The 22149-nt window shown below is 38.2% G+C and overlaps 1 protein-coding gene across 2 annotated transcripts in view; it reads right to left on the reverse strand.

The window, feature by feature from the left end:
- The window catches only part of SPIRE1 (spire type actin nucleation factor 1), a 117728-nt gene that overhangs the window by 9273 nt on the left and 86306 nt on the right, over nt 1–22149 (reverse strand). The window contains exons 9-12 of one of the 2 annotated variants that reach the window (XM_081096886.1): nt 14824–14996; nt 6526–6616; nt 4955–5097; nt 2585–2758 (exon numbers count right to left, since the gene is read on the reverse strand). In XM_081096886.1, the coding sequence (XP_080953012.1) occupies nt 2585–2758; nt 4955–5097; nt 6526–6616; nt 14824–14996 (581 nt within the window). The remainder of the gene's footprint in view (nt 1–2584; nt 2759–4954; nt 5098–6525; nt 6617–14823; nt 14997–22149) is intronic. The other variant, XM_081096887.1, reaches the window with a different exon arrangement.

The following is a 22149-nucleotide window of genomic DNA, read 5'->3' on the forward strand; positions in this document are numbered from 1 at the left end:
GAGTACTGTTGGCTGCTGCGCACATCCGAATGACAGCTTTTCTGAGCTTTGAACGTACTTCATGGAACTTTTCCTATGGTAATTTTCATTCATCAGTTATACGTGTGACTGCAGTACATCTTCTGATAGCTAACTCTGTGACAAAACTGTTGACTTGGAACAAAATAATGTATAAGTCTAGCAAATAACTACATAATCTCTACTGAGATTTGTTGTTGTGCCCCCTAGAAAGATGGCAAATAGTGCCAATTTAATTAACTTTAAACTTGGATGCCTGGGCTGGTAAATATTTCTGGCAGACGGGATCCTTTTTCTCTACAAGGGTTCACTAGCACATGCAATAAACCTGACAACCTGGACTGCTCTCTCCCTATTCTTAAATCACATAAGGGCTTAGTCGAGCATACTTTCATCCTACTGCTTTGAACCATATGCAAATCCAGTACTTCACAAGGAAATAATAAGAAATTGTAGATTTTATTTGTGTTTCTTTCCTTTAAAAAAATTTCAAGTAGATTAGCCTTTAGTAAGATAATTTCCATCAGGACAAATGCTAATGTTTTAATTCTGGTGCTTTCCCAAGGACAACAAAACTTTAATGCAACATGAAAGAAAAAATAGAGTTACTAGAATACTTTTCACTTTTAAAAAATATTGGCTCAATATCCCCAAAGCCAAATTAAACCTAAACAGATCTTGCTGAGATACTAATGCTCCAAACATAAAGAGCACTTTCCCCACAGTGACAGTGGCTGGTCACTCCTACAGCAGGCACTAAGCTCATTTTCATGGTGGAACATGGACTATACAGACTAGATCAGTACAACTCTAATTCTCCAGTTTCTTTGTACTTCAAAATGACTCTCAAAGTTAGGAAAGGGAAGCTGAATCTTAAAGTGTTTTAATAATGATTACAATATGTTATAGATGCAGATGTGCCTTTAGAATTTACTTTTACGTACGTCACAAAGTTTTTGTTGAAGATTTTGGTTATTTTTACCATTCAAAACTGGTCAGAGCCCCACCAACGAGGCTCAGTGGTTGAGCATCGACCTCTGAAAAAGGGGATCATGGTTCAGTTTCAGGTCAGGGTACATGCCCGGGTTGCAGCCCCAATAGGTGGTGTGTAGGAAGCAGCCAATCAATGATTCTTTCTCATCATTGATGTTTCTCTCTCTCTCTCCCCCTCTCCTTTCCTCTCTGAAATCAATAAAAATATATTTAAAAACAAACAAAACAAAACAAAAAACAGGTCAGAGTTCGGCAGCACAGAAATTAGAGAGCAAAATGTATAATCTGGTTACTGAGCCACAGAGAGAAATGGGAATAGTCATATTTGATATCATGTTATTATAAAAAACTTCATAAGTAGCAGATACTTAAAAAATGTCCAAAATAATATTTGAGTTTTTAAACTAAATAAAAATAGCAACTATTAAATTTACTTGTTCTTTCCTTTTTTCAAGTTTAACTTTAAAACGCTAAGTGAATTCTTTGCCTAAAGTAATATGTGAATTTAGTATACATATATGTGTGTTTGGGGAGGATGAATAATAAAAATAAAAATGTTGAAAGATCTTCAATAATAGCAGTAGAGTGACAGGAGTTAAAATGTTACTCCTGCACTTAACCATCTGCCCAAATGACAGATCTGAAAATAGGAAAAGGTCAGAGATTTATCTTATGTTTCATGACAAATAAACAGGGAAAGGGATTTGTTGTTTCTCATTCACATTCGCAGTTTCCTTTCTAAATCAAGGGTAATAAAGAACAACAAAGAAACCAGCTGCTGGCTCACTGGTTCAGTGAAGGCGTGTTTAGGAAATAAGGGACCCTGTGTCAGGTGCAACAGCAAGGCTGCCACCAACACTGGTCAGCAGCAGGCATCACACTGGGTGGGGAAGCCTCACGAGGTCCCAGGCTTTTCACTTCACTGGGGTTTGGAAATGACTGTACTTTCTTTAAAAAATACACTCTATGAAAACCTCAAAAATAATAATAAAATGCAAGATTACTTAAAATAGCTAAAATAACCAAAGCAATAAAAAGGAAACTTAAAGTTTCTCTTTACAGAGAAGGGGGCTATCATAAAACCCATATAACACCCTGACCATCACAATATAGCTGTGTGAACAGTGCTGGGGATGAGGAGAGTCTGAGGTCAGGGGAGACACATGCGATGGGGGGCAGGGAGTGTGGGACACAGGCGTGACAGGGCCCTGTGGGAGGCAGACTCTCCTCGGATGGCAGCGAGGCCCTGGGTGAAAGCACAGGCTCTCAGGGGGCTCCTGCCCCTGGAGACAGGGGCAGCATTCCTCCTGCTATAAAATTGGGCCACTCCAAGAGACAAACACTCACAGGTCCCTCGAATCTGATGCTGCATTTTGAGTTTGTTGTCCTTTCAAAGTTATTTTCCTCTCAACTGAGATCATGGTGTGATCTATGCATCCTACAAATGATTGGAATCAATGATCAGAAGCAAAGTGCCCATCTACGCTGTTAATTCTTGCAGAGTGCAGGAGTTCAGGTATTGCTGTCAGAGATAGAGCAAAATAATTCCCAGAACCAGCAGAAAGAGGCCAACCTTTGAGGACTTCCACCTGCTGGTAAGAGCTCTCTCACATAGATAATACATAGCCCCTGCTACCCCAAACATGGCTGCTTCAAAAGGATGAGAGCTGAGCAGAGAAGCTGTTTGTATGGTAGAAAAAAGTGGTCGGAAAGGCGTCCATGGCCATACACTGGTTATCCTAGGAACCTGAACAACAGATAAGGGGAAAAGAAAATGGCAGGGGGAGGAGAAAATAATGCTGAACGTGAATGACCTACAAATAGTGATTACAGAGCATGAAAGAAAAACAGAACAAAACCAAACCACCACAAAGGATGTTAATGGTAGATTCCATGCGTGTGTCCACACCAACATCTGCGCCCATATGTGTAAGTCGGCAATCAAATCATGAAGTCAATCCTAGAGAATCTCAAAGTTTATACAGCAAAGACCTGAACTTCAAATTTCCTAACAGGTTGTCTGGTGCACACTGAGTTTCCTAAACCAGGCTCGCTGGGATGCAGGACTGGGCAACCGCCGCTGTGCCAGCTGTGCCGGAGAGAGTGGGAGTGTTGCTCCCCTGGGGAAGGCTCTTAAGACAAGCAGCCTTTCGTTTAGATGGGCAATCACCTTCAAACATTTGACCAATGATGGACAAAAAGATTACATTTTAAAACATCCTAAGGAAAGGAAGGGAGATACAAGAAAAATAATAACAACAAAGATATTTCCGCCATTTTCAGTAAAGGGATTAGAAATACACAATGATTGTTCCTAAAAATACAGCTAAGATTTTAAATGAGCATACTTTAAAAACAATACTTATCAAGCTAGAGGGTACTACACACAGAAGTGCAATTTGATGGATTTCCTGAGATAAGCTACCAGCAAGAAAAGTCATTACTTGACCCGGATGTTATTTCGTCTCAGCTGGTGCGTAGAGGCTCTTAGAGGGAATATAGTTCTGTGTGGAACCTGAGCACCCAATGCAATGCCTTTCACTGAGACCCTTAGTGATTGCAGACTGGTTTTACTTTGCTCTTTTCCCCACAGAAAAACCCAACTCACCGCCCGACCGACCACACTCTGAGAGTTCCCCTTTGCCAGGAAGTATACTTCATGGGCTCTTGATGTGGACTGATAGTCTTTCTTGGCAAAGCTGTTATTACTACCTGAAACTCCTTCGTAATTGATCTGATGGTTGATTGATAATTTTAAAATTTAAGTCTAACTTCAACAATGATGTCATATGACATGATCACAAGGCAGGGACACACCTATAAACTGGCTTCTAGGAAAAGCCATGTGAACAGAAGAATTGCCTAATTATCCAACTTGTAAAAAATAACCACTAAGGACCTCCCTCTTACATGTTTTTTAAGTTGTGACAGTAACTGTATATTTTGCTAAAGCAGTAACTTGTTCATATTAACGGAAGTCTTCAGATTTTAAAGTCTGAACCTGTCTAGTTAGAGTTCTGTTTTCCTGCTATATTTAATCAAATATCAGTGTTTTGGTGACTATTTAAGAGGAATCCTGTTAAGAATTGCCATAAAATCATTAATTCTTTAGTTGTATTGTTTGGGAGCAGAGATGACTGATCAAATTTCAACACTGTAAGCTCTGTTCAAACTTAGTATCTTCACAATAACCACACTCTATTCCTCTACTTGGAATGATACATCACAGTCTAAAAATGTGGACTAAGCATATTCCAGTTTATTCATGAGTATCTGAAAAAAACGTTAGATGCTGGGTTGCCAGTGGAACTACTGACTGAAGCCTTGCATCTTGCCTGCACACATTTCTGAAGTTAAGTGGGACTACGAAAGAATCTCTGCAGACCTCCTTTGGCTGGTGATCTATTCTTCCTGGCAGGGCCTTGTGTCCCACGTCCCACTGTTCTGAGAAACGAGTGGCCCCTACATGAATCCAAGTCTCTGGAAAACAGCAAAAACTGTCAACCAGTCCCAACAGCAGCTTTGGCTCCAAAATATACTTGGAAACAGTGAATAATGGCTTTCAGTGAATCAAAATTTTCTCCTGGTACTTGTGCTTAATAAACTAGTCTACTGTAGCTAAACTTTGTTGTTTTCATTAGTTTTAACAATTTTTAAGTAGATTAATATCCTTTGAAAGGAAGAAAACATTTCTTTAACAACTCATACTTTCAACCACGGATGTTTTCTGCAGGGCAAAAAGGTACTTTAAATGAACAGAGAATGGCCAGCTTTCATTTAGGTTGCTGTTAGGGTTGCTTTTCTTTAGATACTAAAAACAGGTTATTTAAAGTTCATTCTAACCTTTGGAAGTTTTTTCTCCTAATCATCATCTCAAGAAAGCTAACGGTTCTAGGTCCCCTACCTGACCCTGCAGTTACTATGCAGTATTTCCGTTACTTACAAGAGACCGGGAGCTCTGCTTGGACGGTGGCAGAAACTGTCTCACGTTGGTGGGCGTTTCCTTTTCAATGGAATGCCGTCTCTGGGGAGGCTGCCGTCTCTCTGGCTGGGGGGTTGATGATATGGGCAAGAATTTCGGAGGTGCTAGAGAAATGAATTAACTAAGTTAAAATGAATTTTCTTACTGTGAGGACTGTTACAGAAGAATCTTTGCAAGATAAACTTGATACAGAAATTGCAAGAAAAAAGCAAAAAATTTTCATTCAAATTCCTACCTAGAAACACAATATAACTACAGTCTCAAATTTGTACATACAAATGCCCTCATGTTGTTTTCCACAGAATTTTGCAATTAAGGAGTTCAGGCATTATTCAACAAATCATGTAAAATACGCATTTTGTATATCTAAAAGTCTCCCAAATCAAACCAAAATTCTTTTAAAAATGTTTTTATTTTCCAATATTATTCTGTGTTAATTTCAGATATACAGCATAGCGGTTAAACAATCATGCACTTTACAGAGTGACATTAACAAAGTTCTAGTATTCCTTCCTCGGCATGCATAGCCACTCTCTAACTTTCCCTGATATGCAGCTGCTTTTGAATGTCCTAATGTATAATGTCTGGCTCTCAAAGGGGGGAAAAAACAAAAAAATGAAAGAAGGGGGTGCCGGCCTTTAAAAGCTTTGGGAGTCCCTCGAGCTGGAGCAGAGGGTAGCTAGCAGAAATGCAACAATGGCTGCCCACCTCTGGAGTCAGAGGCAGCAACCAGGGCACAGCATTTGGTGACAGGGTCCTTTTGGTCCACCCTGGCTAACGCAAGCTTTGTGCAAGCTGCTCCAGAAGCAGCACACAACCGTCTGCCAGGGGCTGGGCGTAGAGGATGAGTAGCTGGTTTTATGCTGACAGCTGACTAGAATTAACCACAATTTACTACCCAAGTCTTCCCCTGGAAGTTGCAAGCCTTCAACAGACTCAAGAGTTCTAAAACAGAGCAAAGTCTGCCAGAGCAACTGTTGTCTGGTGCTACCTACTCCCTCCATCTTCCCAGAATCTTCTTCCTTAATATAAAAATTTTAATCCTTTATAAAATCTTATAAATAAAAATGTAAAAAAAGCATTTAGAAGTCACTTAACCTTCTGTTCTAAAATTATAAATTGCTTTTACTATTTACACATGTTCTGTGGGTATGAATATATAGATATGAAACATGTGTATATGTGTGTGGACGGTAATAACAAGTGTGATTATTGGACTTCTTGTGTAAATTCAGACAAGGAGGTAATTAATATAAAAAACACACAGAGACAACTGACTTATTTCCTACAACTGTTATCTGTAAACCCAAAGGTGACTGATCTAAGTTAAAAACCTGAATCCTGTTATTAGTTTAGCCTTACCTTAAATGTCACTCTAGGAATATACTGAATATTTTTGTTTTTGACTAGTGAAGTTCCAGGCTTAATTCTTTATACCCAAAATAACTACAAGGCACTTTGGGATCCCCGACTCGAGGACAAGTGTGTTTTTAAGGTGTCTGATGCTAGTTCTTTGTGCCACAAATACTTACTCTTCCTTGTGGACACAGCCTCCAGGAATGGATCTTCAAGGAAGGAGGGAGACACACTGCTGCTGCTGGCTGATTTGTGCAGAGTCTCTTCCTGGGAAAGGAAAGAACAGAGAAATAGTGAGATTCCCTAGACTAATTAATAACATTTTACTGTTAGTGCTCTCCTGCTAAGTAATAACATTTTGCTATTAAATATTTATTTTAACACAAGACACCAAATTATAATGTAAAAAAAAAATCAAAGTAAGTAGAAGATGAACTAGACAGGATCTAAAATTAGATATTCTGGGTTTGTGTCCCAGCTTTGTCCCTTATTAGAGTGATGTGACATTTTGTAAGCATCTTATCTTAATGTCATCATTTGTTTTTTTAAAATAAATTTTTACTTTTCAATTACAGTTGACATACAATATCATATTAGATTCAGGTGTACAACACAGTAATTAGATGTATAACTTATGAAGTGATCACCCCGATAAATCTAGTACCCAGCAGGCACTATACATAGTTATTACAATATTACTGACTTTTTAACTATCAATTTGTATTTCTTAACCCCTTACTTTTTTCACCCAGCCCTCAACCTGCTTCTCACCTGGCAACCATTAAAATGTTCTCTGTAGCCCTACTGGGTTTGGCTCAGTGGACAGAGCATCAGCCTGCGGACTGAAGGGTCCCAGGTTCGATTCCGGTCAAGGGCATGTACCTGGGTTGCGGGCACATCGCCAGTAGGAGATGTGCAGGAGGCAGCTGGTCGATGTTTCTCTCTCATCGATGTTTCTAACTCCCTATCTCTCTCCCTTCCTCTCTGTAAAAAAATCAATAAAATATATTAAAATAAAATAAAGTGTTCTCTGTATCTATGAGTTTGATTTTCTTTTTGTTTGGTCGTTTGTTTTTCTGAGTCCACATATAAGTGAAATCACATGGCCTTTGTCTTCCTCTGTCTGACTTACTTCCCTGAGCACAATACCTCTAGGTCCATCCACACTGTTGCAGATGGCAAGATTTCATTCTTTTGTGGGGCTGAGTCAGACTCCATTGTATATATGTACCACTTCTTTATCCATTCATCTACTGATAGATAGTTAGCTTGCTTATATATCTTGGCTATTGTAAATAATGTGGCAATGAACATGTGGGTATATATGTCTTTTCATATTAGTGTTTTGGGTTTCTTCAGATAAATACCACGAAGTGAAACTGCTGGGTCCCTCTTTGTCTCTCGTTATAGTCTTTGTTTTAAAGTTTATTTTGTGTGGTTATAAGTACTGCTACCCCAGGTTTTTTGTTTGTTTTTTTTCCATTTTCATGAAATATCTTTTTCCATTCCTTTACTTTCAGTCTGTGTGTGTCATCTGAAGTGAATCTCTTGTACACAGCATATGTAAGGTGTGGTTTTTTTTTTTTTTAATCCATCCAGCCGCCTTACACTTTTGATTAAATACTTTAATCCATGTACATCTAAAGTAATTGCTGACAGATATGTAGTAATTGTATTTGATTATTTATATTTTTTATTCCTCTTTTAACTCCTCATGCTCCCCTTTCCCCTCCTCCTCCAAGAAGTCCCTTTAACATTTCTGTAATACTGGTTTGGTGCTGATGAACTCCCTTAGCTTTTTCTTGTCTGGGAAAATCTTTATCTCTCTTTTAATTCTAAATGATAGCTTTGCTGGGTAGAGTAATCTTAGTTGTAAGTTCCTTCTTTGAATATTTCATGCCAATCCCTTCTGGCCTGCGCATTTTCTGTTGACAAATTAGCTGACAGTCTTAGGGGAGCCCCCTTGTAGGTAACATTTTCTCTTGCTGCTTTTAAGATCCTTGTCTTTGCCGAAACCGGTTTGGCTCAGTGGATAGAGGCATCGGCCTGCGGACTGAAAGGTCCCAGGTTCGATTCCGGTCAAGGGCATGTACCTGGGTTGCGGGCACATCCCCAGTAGGAGATGTGCAGGAGGCAGCTGATCGATGTTTCTCTCTCATCGATGTTTCTAACTCTCTATCTCTCTCCCTTCCTCTCTGTAAAAAATCAATAAAATATATTAAAAAAAAAAAGATCCTTGTCTTTAACCTTTGCCTTTAAAATTGATTTTTAGAGAGGGACAAAGGAAGAGAGAGAGAAATATCAATGGTAAGAGAGACACATTGAACAGCGCCATATGCGCACCACCTGGGGATCGAACTGGTAACCTAGGCATGTGCCCTGACCAGGAATTTAATCCATGACATTCCAGTGCATGGGATAATGCTCCAAGCACTGAGCTACACTGGCCAGGGCAACCTTTACCATTTTAATTATGATGTGCCTTGGGGTGAGCCCGTTTGGCTTCATCTTGCATGGGACTCTCTCTGCTTCCTGGACTTGTATATCTATTTCCTTTGATAGGTAGGGAAGTTTTCTGTTGTTATTTCTTTAAATAGGTTTCCAATTCCTTGATCTTTCTTTTCTACTTCTGGTACCCCTATGATACAAATGTTACTAAGTTTGATATTATTCTAGAGCAGCGGTTCTCAACCTGTGGGCCGCGACCCCTTTGGGGGTCAAACGTCCCTTTCACAGGGGTCGCCCAAGACCATCAGAAAACACATATATAATTACATATTGTTTTTGTGATTAATCACTATGCTTTATGTTCATTTTGTAACAATGAAAATACATCCTGCATATCAGATATTTACATTACAATTCATAACAGTAGCAAAATTAGTTATGAAGTAGCAACGAAAATAATTTTATGGTTGGGGGTCACCACAACATGAGGAACTGTATTAAAGGGTCACGGCATTGAGAAGGTTGAGAACCACTGTTCTAGAGGCCCTTTAAACTATCCTCATTTTTAAAAATTTCTTTTTTGCTGTTCTAATTGGGTGTTTTCTGTCACCTCACTTTCCAAATCACTGATTCGATCCTCTGCTTCATTTAATCTACCATTGATTCCCTCTAATATATTATTCTTCAATTGTTATTGTATTCTTCACTTCTGACTGATTCTTTTTTATGTTTTCTATCTCCATTTTTTGGTTTCCTATTTCTTTGTTAAAATTCTCACTAAATTCATATACTCTTCCTCTAAGTTAATTGAACATCCTTAAAACCAACGTTTTGAATTCTGCATCTGACAGATTGCTTGTCTCCATTTTTTTGGTTCTTTTTCTGGAGTTTTGCTCTGTTCTTCATTTGAGACGTGTTTGTCTCCTCACTCTGACAGCCTCCCTGTGGTTGTTTCTATGCAGTAGGTAGAGCTGCAACATCTCCTGGTCTCGGTAGAGAGGCCTTATGTAGTAGGTGTTCTATGGGCCCAGTAGCACAGTCTCCGTAGTCACCTGAGCTGGGTCTCCAGCTGGGTCCCTCATGTGGGGTGTATGTGCCCCTTTACTGTAGTTGAGCCTTGAGGCATGTCAATGGAAGGGGTTGATCCTCAGGCTGATTGATTGTGAGGACTGGCCATGACTGTAGTGAAGGAGCAGTTGTGCAGGGGCTGACCCTACGGAGCTAGATTCACTTTAGTGGGGCCCTGATGCTGACCGAATCTGCCATTTGGGTGTGTTGTTTGTTGAGGTGGTTGTGTGATGCTCTGGTTGTGGTCTGGAAGCTGACCACTGGGTGCAATGCTTCTGGGGCCTCTTGAGTGGGCAGGCCAAAATTAGCCACTGCCCGTGCCTTGCCTGGGGCTACATGGTATGAGCTACAAAGTGATGTCCAGATGGATGCCACTTGTGCTGGGCTTGAGGTACTGACACTCTAACTACTGAACTCACCAGCCAGGGCAGTTTAGTTGTAATTTTGATGTGGTCATGGGAGGAGGCAAGTACAGCACTTACCTACTGTACCCATCTTGAACAGAACTCTTAGTTTCATCATTTTCAGAAGAGGGTATATATTGCCCTGGCCAGTGATGCTCAGTTGGTTGGGCACTGTCCTGTGCACCAAAAGGTGCCGGTTTGGTTCCCGATCAGGGCACATGTCCGGGTAGGGGGCTCAATCCCCAGTGGAGGGCATACAGCAGGAGGCAGAAGATCGATGTTTCTCTCTCACATTGATGTTTCTCTCTCTCTCTTCCTTCCTCTCTATATAAAAATCAATAAAAAAATTTTTTTTTTTTAAATAAGAGGGTATATAATACCATCTTGCCTAGTATTATTGGAAAGATCAGATGAGATACTGCATTCTAAAAGCTTAACACATTACCTGGTCTATAATAAATGGTGGTTAATATTTTTATTAGGGGAATATTTAACACATTTATAACAGTAATAGACTGGGAACCCCATGAGGCTAGAGGCCATGTGTCTTACTCATTGCTATTACCTAGTATCAAATCCATCACTTAGTATATAATGCATAAACATTTTTTGAATAAATGGATGAAAAGGAACATTCCATGAAATGCCATGATTGTAGAAAAGTGTCTACATTGTGCCAAATAAAACTTAAATTCCCATTACCAGTGAGAAAAGATCTTATTGGTTTATACTATACCAAAATGAAGTACAATACTTACTCATAAAAAATTTATTATCTACTCTATGACTGGGAATACACATTAACTATAAGGCAATTTATTTCCATAATATCTATAGTAAACTGATAAATATTTTTAAATATAGAAGAAAATCAGGTTAATATAGTAATCTATGATTATGTAAGACAAATAGTTAATGAAAATTCTCTTAGACCTACTTAGTTAAGGTGACTTTAAGAATTAGCCATTCACTAAAAATTGGCCTCACCTAAAACCTACTGCTGAAAGTGTTAGTTTCAAACAAGTTACAATTCAAAGGATCTTATCGAAGAACAGAAGAAAACAAGACTGTGTAAAGCACACGGTTCAAACAAAGAAGGTTGGGACAGTGACCTCCACGCTCTTGATACTTACCATGAAAAACAAATCAAGCCAAGTAAACAAATCTTCAACCTCAGAGTCATACAAATCTCCAGAAAAGCTATCAAACAACTAGCATGACCTCCTTCTTCTTATGGAAGGTCAAAAGGAAATAAGTCAAGAGTTTTTCTTAGGAAACGAAAAAAAAAGTCATCACAGCACTTTCCAAATAATTATGAGGTGGGTGATACCCTGATTTAAACAGGAGAAATCAGCCCCCTGCCTCACATACTTCAGCCCACCTTTCCAAGAAACATTTTTAAAGCCTAATTTCACAGAACTCTGAGAGGTATGTCCACACTTTTCACCCTCCTCTTCTTTACTGATTTGAATTCTCCCACTATGAACAGCCAACCTGTCCTAGGGCAGGTGGGCTAAATACAAACCAGTTTGTAGGAGACAGAAAAAAGTGTGGGGATGCTGACCAAAACATATTTCTAGAAATAGTTTGAGAAACAGTTCAAAGCAAAAATGTAGCATAGTTACAATAGTTTTGTTATTTATAATTCCCAAATAAGGGACTGGTTAAATAAAATATGGTAAACTATTATGAAGGAGTACCACACAGATATTAGGCATCATGTTGGAAAAGGTTATTTAATGAGATGGGGAAATGCTCATGATATATATTTTTTTAAATAAAAACCACGGGTTAGTTCTACTTCTGGCAAAATGACAGGTTAGATAACCTATTTCTAAGGTCAAAAGTGGTTTCTGGGGCCAAGTTTAACAAATGGCCAAGTTTAATCTAGGGAACTTTCAAAAGCTTGCAGTTAATGCTTATTATTTATTATTTAACTATTATTATTTAAATGTACAAAGCTGCCAGATAAGTCTTAAGAGATCTCACTCATATGTGGAATCTAATGAACAAAATAAACTGATGAACCAAATAGATAAAGAGACGTAGAAGCATGGAACAGACTGTTGAATCTCAGAGAAAAAGGTGAGGGGTCTGTTTTCTAAATGTTAAAGTTTGAATATTTAGATATTTTAAAATTATATTTAGAAGTTTTAAAATTCTATATTCAGAAGAAAGGAAAATAATATGTATGTTCATTTAGTACACTTTTGACTACTCTATCTTTAGTACTTAAAAACATCAATTTTAATTTGAAGAGGAAGGGAGAAAAATGCTTAGTTCCAGGCCAATTCTAAGAAAAATGCTTAGTTCTAAGAACATTCACTTGTTCCATGAGTCTGAGATTTCCACTACCACTGACTAAGAAACTATGGCTCATCCAGGCTTAACTCAGCAGCCAGCAACAAAGGTCTGAGTTAGCTGAAACCCCGCTCTAACACAGCTCTTTTCAGCACCTTCTTTCTTTCTAATTTTTATTGTTAAAAGTATTACCTATGTCCCCCTTCTCTCCCCCCACTCCCTCCAGTCCACTCCCGCCCCCCACCCTAGGCCCTCATCACCCCACTGTCTGTGTCCATGGGTTATGCCTATATGCATAAAATCAGCACCTTATTTCTTGCTTCATATTTGAACTGATGATGAGTAGATGCTCAAAAATGGCCTCCCTCTGGTTAAAAGAACTGTATCTAGCAAATCATCTCAAGATTTGGATTTGGGACGCTAGCAGATCTTCAAAAAAAGGACAACCAAGAAGACTGTAGAGGCTGCCCATTTATCTTATGATGGCCAGGTACATAGTCTTGCCTCAAGAGATGAGTGGAGGAGGAAAAGAAAAGTTGTTAAAAATGGTTCAGTAGGTGAAGGAGGAGCACCCCTTGTCCTTCAGACCAGTGCTGTCCCACAGAGCTCCGCTAAGGGTGGCACTGTGGTCTGTGCCATCCAGTATGGCCACCACCAGCCACATGTGGCCACTGAGTACTTAAGAACTGGAACTGGGGAGTTTTAAATTTACTTAATTTTAATACATTTTAAATTTCAACAGTCACAGCGATTAGTGGTTACTATAGTGAACAGTACAGAGCTAGACAGTCTTTTAATTTCAATCGCTGTTCTCACAGGTTAGTATGAATTTATCTAAATATGCAAGTGTCTACTGGGTGTTAAGAACTGAGGATATAAAGTGAATTCAGCACAGTCCCTCTTCTGAGGGAGCTTGCTCTCTGGTGGGAGAGAGAAATACATGGGTTATGATACTACAGTGTTATGTCCCTAACGTAACAGAGAGAAGGGAAGATTATTATTGGAACCACAGAGAAGGGGGGGCCTAATCGGTTAGGGGTGTCGGGGAAAAGAGAAGGCAAGGTGCATGCTGACGGATAAACAGGAGTTAGGAATGAAGGTAGACTGCAGACACACTAAGCACAGAGCTGAGGAAGGAGGGAATGTGCAGGGAAGAACAAATGGCTGAGTGTGGCTGAAGTGTAGACTGAGGTAGGGAGTGGTGGCACAGGCATCAGATCACCAGGTTATTTGGGGACATGAACTTAATCCTGTAAGTGGCGAGGAGCCTTCAAAAGGTGTCAAGCAGGAGGGAGGTCAGATGGAATTGGGAAGGCTAGGAAGGAGGAAGGTAAGAGGGGCCTGAAGAGAGAGAGACAGCTTTTGTGACAGTGCACTGAAGTCAGGCAGCAGTAAGGATATTTCTTTATTATTCTTAATGTTTGAAAAATATTTAGTAACGAAATTGTTATTATTGGTATCTTCTGGGTTAGGGGTGGAGACTGATGAGAGGGGAATTAAAGAATAACGCCTTAAATTCTACCCTGGATGAATGTGGAGAGGGTGGAGCCAGCAACCACATTAGCAAACAGAAGATGAGAAGCTGGCTGTGTGTGTTGTTGGTGTGGTGGAGGGGGTCGGGGGTGGAGCCAGGAGGAAGGGGGGCAAGAACATGATTTTGAGGATGGAGCAGAGGAGATATACAATACTGAGCTGCAGACAGAGGACTGAGAGATTTGGGAAGCATCAGCAGCAGCATCCTTCCTGTTTCTTGAAAACAAGGATGTTAGATCTTGCCCAGAGGGCAGCAGTGAAAGATGAACTCTGGAGAACACTGGCAGCTTTCTTTCCGAGGCCTGCCTGATGTTATCACAGAAAGGAAAACCTTCAGTGGGGATGTGTCAGTGTGTGTATTTCAGCGAGAGAAGTAAATGGATGATTATTCTACAGTGTTAAGTGTTTTTAGTGGAAATATGTCTTTCTTTTCCCTTCCTCCATATAAAAGGTATTTAAGATAATGTAAGTCTAAAAATTGTTGACTTATTTTAACCCCATCGTAATCTAAGACTATATCAATATTTTAAAACTTATTCTATATACTATGGTCATTATGTTGATCTTTACTAAGTGACAGCGAATAATCCTGTTTTATTTCCTGCTAAACCAATCAATTTTAATCCTAACTTTACTGCTTGAAAAATGGGGAGGTCAGCGAGTGTCAGCATCCTGAACTCGGAGTCCAGCTTTGTGAACCAGGGCCTCGTGGGACCTCACCTCGGAGTCAGAGCTGTCCAGTTCAGACAGAGTCGGAGCTTTCAGGAGCCTCTTCCGCTGCACAGGCACCTGCTGTGCAGCATTTAGCCCATTTTCTTTTCTTTGTGATGTTAAACCTCCATTCACCACTGATGATTCCGCAGTGCTCTTTGGAGATTCAGGGGTAGTTACATCTGGTAAGAGAAAGAAGAAAGCTCACCTTTTCTTGAGCTAAGAAAGGTAATCAGTGGACAAAACACACTTCCCCAAGTACCTGCACTCAGAAACACACACCAGTGACATAGCATTTCCATGTCACACAAATATAGCACAGCAGCTTGATACACCTATGTATGCAAAACATTTTTGTTATATATTAACTGTCGGATTCAACTGAAGAAAACCTTTAACTGACTAATGATATATTCACATTTATAGGTTAAAATTTAGAGCTAAAATAAGTTCTACAGATAACTGACTCAACTTCTTCCTTTTCCAGAGGCTCAGAGAGGCTAGTTTTACTTTAGACTCTAAAGAGCTAGTGATGGGTGGATCAAAGTGATGGCATGCATGAAGCCTAAGTGTACGGTTGTCAGGTACGAACATCGCTTGATTTAAAATAGCTAATAACCCATATTCATATAAACATGAACACAAAGAATCTGGGATACAATCCTTCTGATAAAGCTGACTTAGTTTATTCAGCGCTCCAATCTGGATGGGAAAGCAACGTAACAAATTAAAGAAATGCAGGGTACAGAGCAGAGCACAGAGTATACAGTACAGTAAGATGCAGATGGCTCTGCTCAAAGTCAAGCTCTGCTGCTGGTGACCTAACCTCCTGTTACCTCATCTATAAAATGGGCTAACAACAGACATGAGTTTGTTGTGAGGATTAAATAAGTTAATAACTGTACTAGTATATAAAATACTTAATGCTGTGTGTATTACAGGCAGTTCACCGTGAATGTAAGCAATTAATAAGACCGATTTGTATCTACATTAGCAAGTAAGTAAGCCAAGGATCAGAGTGATTTAGCCAGTCACACAGCTAGTGTGTGGCGGAAACTTGAATCCTAGTCAGTACAGATTCTAAAGTCCACTTTTTTTTTTTTCCCATTGTAGCCTGGAATTCTCCAATGCAAGTGGAACCACTTTTCCTCAGTATTTCAAATGAATTGTTAAACATCAAAGTTTAATAACTAACTACCAAATTAGAGTATTTAAAGATGGGAAAAAGCAGTCACTGTATAATTTAAGTTCCAGGTCAGCACCATGAGCAGGTCTGTGCACATGGAACGGTCTGAAGCCCCTGTAGCTGGGGGTAAGGGTACACTAAGCGAAAAAGACATGCTTCCAGCTCCTTTACGAGGGGAAAGCATTGTAACTGTTTATTATAAAATTAAGAATCAGTAGTTCCCCCCAACGCATAATATTTATATGCTTGAAGTTTAAGAAGTGGATTTCCAGGAAAGATTAAGTATATAAATGTGTTCTAGTACAGCCTTCTATAACATTATCTGACTTAATATTTACAATTTCTGTTTATTTTGAGGATCAAGACGGCCAGAGAACACTCCCTTGTGAACTAGAAGAAAAGGTTTGAGAAAGCTAGGAAGGATGGAGGAAAGGAAAAAAGAAGGAAGAAGACAGACATACCATCCATTAATCATTTACCAGTTTACATAAAATTTCTAACAGAAATTTTGACAACACATGCATTACTTTTGTTATTATGTTTCCAGGTATTAAGTAGCTAGAACAAATAAATAATTAGGGAAGGAGGTATGCTGAAGGGGACAAAAGGGTAAAAGCAGCGAGTTTTTACACACAGTATAATGGTTAAAGTCTTCAAATACAGCTTTAATAAGGAGGTGTAGAGAGTGGTAGGCTGCCACACTTAGGAGTAATTTCAAAGTTTTCTAGAAAGCAAAGGAGGAAATGATTGGGCTGATTAATTCCTAGTCAAGAAAAAAGGTAGTGCTTAAATATGGTCTTGAAGTATATATACATATTTTTTAATTTCTTTTTTTTTTTTTTTTTCATAGAGAAAAGGAGAGGGAGAGAGACATAGAAACATCAATAATAAGAGAGAATCACTGATTGGCTACCTCCTGCATGCCCCCTACTGGGACTGAGCCTGCAATCCAGGCATGTGCCCTTGACCAGAATCGAAACAGGGCCCCTTCGGTTAGCAGGCCAATGCTTTATCCACTGAGCCAAACCGGCTAGGGCAGAAATACATGTTTTTAAAAACCTGATTTTATAGTGTATCTCATTTCACACCCTTCCTATGGAATTGTTCATGTTGTTGTACTAGTTAGTCTTTCAAGAGAAAGCATAAAGTTAAAATTGCACTCTCTTTCATCCCTCTTAACTACCCATTCAATCGAGGCTCCCAAACTGGAGGTACAGTGAGAACGCAGCGCAGTCAGCTTCCCAAGGCAGGTCTCACATTCCCAATCTATCAGGTCAGGTGAGACCACTTAGGAGTGCCTGGAGGAACACTGAGACAGTTTTAGTGGTTATATATTTACCTTAATGTTTAAAAAAAATACTTTATCAGATGCATGATTTTATGGATGTTTTTGCTTAAGATATTTAAGCCATTTATGATAGATTTAAAAAACTTAAAATAATACCTGGTAGCACTTAAGTCTGGCAAAAATCATGAGGGTGGTATCTGAACTGAAGCTTAGGAAACACTGTTAAGTGATAAGGGCTGCCATGAGTTCATTTCATTCTCAAGGCAGGGATTTGAGAAATTAACCATTAGCTTATACTCTTCTGTTCAAATAAATAAATCCTCATTACTTTAGTGTGAGAAAACCAAATACTTAGATAAAACTTTGTACATCTACATAAAACATAATTTCTTGAGGAAAACAACTGACATTTATAACTAAACAAAATATTTAAGATGCTAGATATGGCTTTAAAAGTCACATATCTCAGGTTCAGTGCATGGCCATGATATTGAATACTTTATTATAATAACTTTATGTGTATTAGATACACCCAGTTGCTGCCTTACTTAGTTGGAGGAAATATAACTGGGATACAGATTACATATTTAATATTTGCATTGCAAAAATAAATTATACTTACCTTAATTAATGTTGAATAGATTAAAATTTTCCACTAAGGATTAATATTTCTAAGATATACCTAAGCAACAGAATATACTTTATGTCTTATTCTACACTTGAGTTCAGGGGAATTATTTACATGTTTCAATATTTACTCCTTAGTTTTCCAGCTTGGCATTAGGTTAAAGAATGGATCCATCTTTTCCATTTATAATTTTTTAAATATTGATCTTAGAGAGAGGGAAGGAAGGAGAAAGGACAACATCAGTGTGAGAGAGAACATCGATTGGTTGCCTTCTATATATGCCCTGTCCAGGGACTGAACCCGCAACCTAGGTATATGCCCTGACTGGGAATCGAACCCACCACCTTTTGGTGTACAGGACGATGCTCCAACCAGCTAAGCCACCCAGTCAAGGCCCATTTATAATTTGTCAAGATGCAACAATGAAAACATAAAAGTAGCACAAGAAATTGAGAACAAAGCATGTAGAAATCATGAAGTATATACACTAAATTATAAAGTAAACTATAGCAAATGATGAGCAGTGAAAGCACATAAAAACTTTTTGTTACTTGTTTATATCAAGGAGGTCAACTACCAATATCTTTCTTCCCAATACACAACCCATCATATAACCTATAAGAACCCAAAATACACCTATATATAATATGTGTGGGCATGCATAATGTCTAGACCAGTCACCTGTGCTTAATTGTGTTAGCCAACGGTCAATGTGTTTAGATAACCAGCCACTCTCATACAGTCCAACTGATGGAAACATCTTTAGTAGATATTTAGAAGTGGTAGAGTGTCTGTAATATATACTGCCAACTTTTACGAGACTGGTAGTAACTTATATATTCCAAAACATTTCTGAGTTTATTTTCCAGAACAAAATTTTTTATAAGGTTACTCTGCAAATGGTTGGTAAAATAAAAATTTTCAAGCAGATAAAAGAAAATAGAAAAGCTCTTTAGTGGTCAGTCAAAAGAAGAAAGTGAAGAATGTAAATTATTTATTTGAATTTCTTAAAAGCACAAATATCAGTCATGTCTGAGACCTACAAATATAAAAAGTTTAAAAAAGTTAGGAACTAGTTTAGCAGTTGAAAGATACTCAGTAAATAGTCATAAACAGAATATAATACTAGAACTCTCTGGCTCTTTAAATATGAATTTGTATTTAATATATGCCAACAATTCCATGGCATATAAAAGAAAATTCTGGAAGAAAATATTAGTCCCAACATCTATCTCATTTTATGTTCAAGACGACAGCTTCCGAAATTAAAAATTCTAACTTGCAAAATAATTTTCAAGGATTAAGTTGGCTTGGAAACTTCGCTTATATATAGTTTAAAAAGAGGGCTGATTTTACAGATCACATTTACTCATTAATAGTTGTTTGTTTCACTATTAATCCCTGTCTACTTAACAGGAGGGGTCTAAACTTGTACAACAAACCCGGGGCTCCTATTTTACAACCAATGCCATTCCGTGCCTTTCTGTTTTCATGCCGTTAATGAGCACTCAGAACTGTTTGTGACTTGGCCTTTCTACAGGAAGCAGAGAGATACAAGTTCTTGCCCATCAACTGAGAAGCGGCAGTTCTCTGAAGTAGCTGACAGTTTTCAGTGAGCTACTAAAATGCTTTAGAGAATAAGCAGTGTCAAAACTTTGTTTCTTGAAAGGTTTTTTTCTAGTCTCTTAAAGCAAGGTTCTGCTGTCGACTGTGACATCACTGCTTTAGAAGACTGCGGGTGGGTGAGAGACCATAAGGATCGGCAGCCACGGTTCATAACCGTACGTGTGGCGTAATGGTTCCTCCATACCCCTTGATAGGCAACAGATTTATTGCAGTTTTACTTTTTTAAAAGTATAAGCAGAAAGTATTATTTTACTGACCACAGCTTAGAAGAAGCCTTTCAATTTTCTTTTTTGACATGTTTGAACGAGCAGATGAATGAAATGTATTTCACAGAAACCACAAAACCCACGTCAGGTGTGAAAGCATTTTTTTTTTTTTTTACCTGACAAGTCAAAACTGTAAGACATGCTAAGTGGCCGCACTGCTGAAAAAAAGAAAACAAACAATAAAAAGAAAATAATTCAGCTGTTAGAAATATACAGGGAGGACAAAAAAGAAGGGAAAATTCGAGAAGACCTGGAGTGGCACATTTCAGACTGTAAGGCAGAAGGCAGTGAATAAAAATCTAAAATATAATGAAACCGTGAATCTTAGTTTCAAGTCTATCACTCAGACTTCAAATGAAGTAACATTAAAAGAAGAAGAAAACTTTTTAAGGAACATGTTAAAAATAAGCATGATAAAGACAAAAATTTTAAAGAACCATAGTACTACAGAATTTTTGACTTCAATCTAACATCAAAAGAAAAAATAGCCATTTTAAAAAACACAGTTTTACAGAACATACAAATCTTTAAAATTTAAAGATAAATGTGTTATTACATAATTTATTTTAGGGTGAAAATTTGGCTCTCTCTATATAGGTGAAACATTTTATATGAAGTCTCATTTAGGAACTAGCAGCATCACAATCCTATATAATAAAAGCGTAGCATGCAAATTGTCCCCTCAACCGGGAGTTCGACCAGGGGGCGGGGCCGGCTGGGGGAAGGAAGGGAGGCCCTGGCCAGCTGCGGCCACCAGGGGGAGAAAGGCCCTGGCCAGCAGCAGCAGGCAACTGGGGGAAGGGAGAGAGTACCTGGCCAGCAGCCAGCAGCTACTAGGGACCCTACCAGTGCATGAAATTCGTGCACTGGGCCTCTAGTATGTCAATAATTGCCTACTGAAGGCAGTGTAACCTAGTAGTTGAAAAGAGGCCTCAGTAGCCAGAATGCCTAAATTTGAACATCAGCTCTGCCACTTACTACCAGTGTGATTATGGGCAAGTTACTTAACCTCTCTGTGCTTCAGTTACTTCATCTGTAAAATGGTAATAATAATGATACCTACACCTCATGGAACTGTTAGGAAGATTAAATAATTTTGTACCAAAAAAAAAAAAAAGAGAGCGAGAAAAGAAAAGGTGCTCAGAACAGTGCTTGGTACACAGTAAAAAGCTCAATAAATATACTTTTTAAAGAATAAACTTATTTATTTCCTATTGAATACTTTGTTTTTAAATTTTTATAACATACTAAAACCCAGTGAATTTTATAACTTAAAGAGGATGAACTTTATGATAGGTAAATTTATCTTAATAAAACTGTTTTTAAAAAGGTTATACAAAGAGTTGATGGATTTGGGTATTCATGACAGTCAGAATTATCTATTTTTACTACAGCCCAAAATTCTTTTTTTTTTTTTTTTTTTTTTTTTTTTACCTTAATTAAAAAACACTTTATTGCTTAAAAATGCTAATAATCATCTGAGGTTTCAGCAAGTCATAATCTTTTTGGTATCAATAGACTTGCTTGACATAGGGTTGCCACTAATCATCAATTTGTAAAAAACACATCATCTGCAAACAGCCCAAAATTCTTACCAGGACTGTATATTCTATGACCTACGCTCAGGGATACAGGTGCTTTTGTGGTCAGAAGAGACTAGAACATTAGGTCTAGTGGGGAAGGAAGTACAGGCGTGTCTGCCCAGTTCAAGTTTTCCAGGTAGATTGCCTATAGCGTTCTAACGCCCACATTTAACAGCATGTAAGTATCTCTCGATATGTTTTTTTTAAAGGAACAATTTATATTTATAACCCAAAGTCTCAATATAGTCTCATTTAAAAAAAATGATGTGAAGGAAAAGCATTCAGTTACATCTCAAACTCAACTTAGCAAGATGTCAGAATCACATGCAGATGTTTTAAAAAGCACTTAAGTCAACAAAGGGGGTGTGAATATTAAATGGGGCAAATAAAGCAACTATGTGTTAAGAATCATACTTATTGTTTGATAATCAGGAAATAATATTTTAGGTATTTCATCCTAATATACAAACTACACTTTAACTTTTAAATAACCAATTTACTGTGTTTTAGTTGTCTTTCGAGATTTTACTTTGACGAGAATAATCCTCCACACACCATTAAAAAAAACTGCATTTCTAAATTCAAATACTACTGAATCTAGATTTCCCCAATTATGTAGAGTAAATAAAATACTACACATTGTAAAAGCACTCATCACTCTTCTCCAATATATTATTCTGCTCTTCTCTGGAACATGAATATATCTTTTGAAATAGACTGACTACTGCGTAAGAAAGAGATGCTATTATTTCTTGAAA

Source organism: Myotis nattereri, assembly GCF_964212035.1.
Source record: "Myotis nattereri genome assembly, chromosome: 8".
NCBI lineage: Eukaryota > Metazoa > Chordata > Mammalia > Chiroptera > Vespertilionidae > Myotis > Myotis nattereri.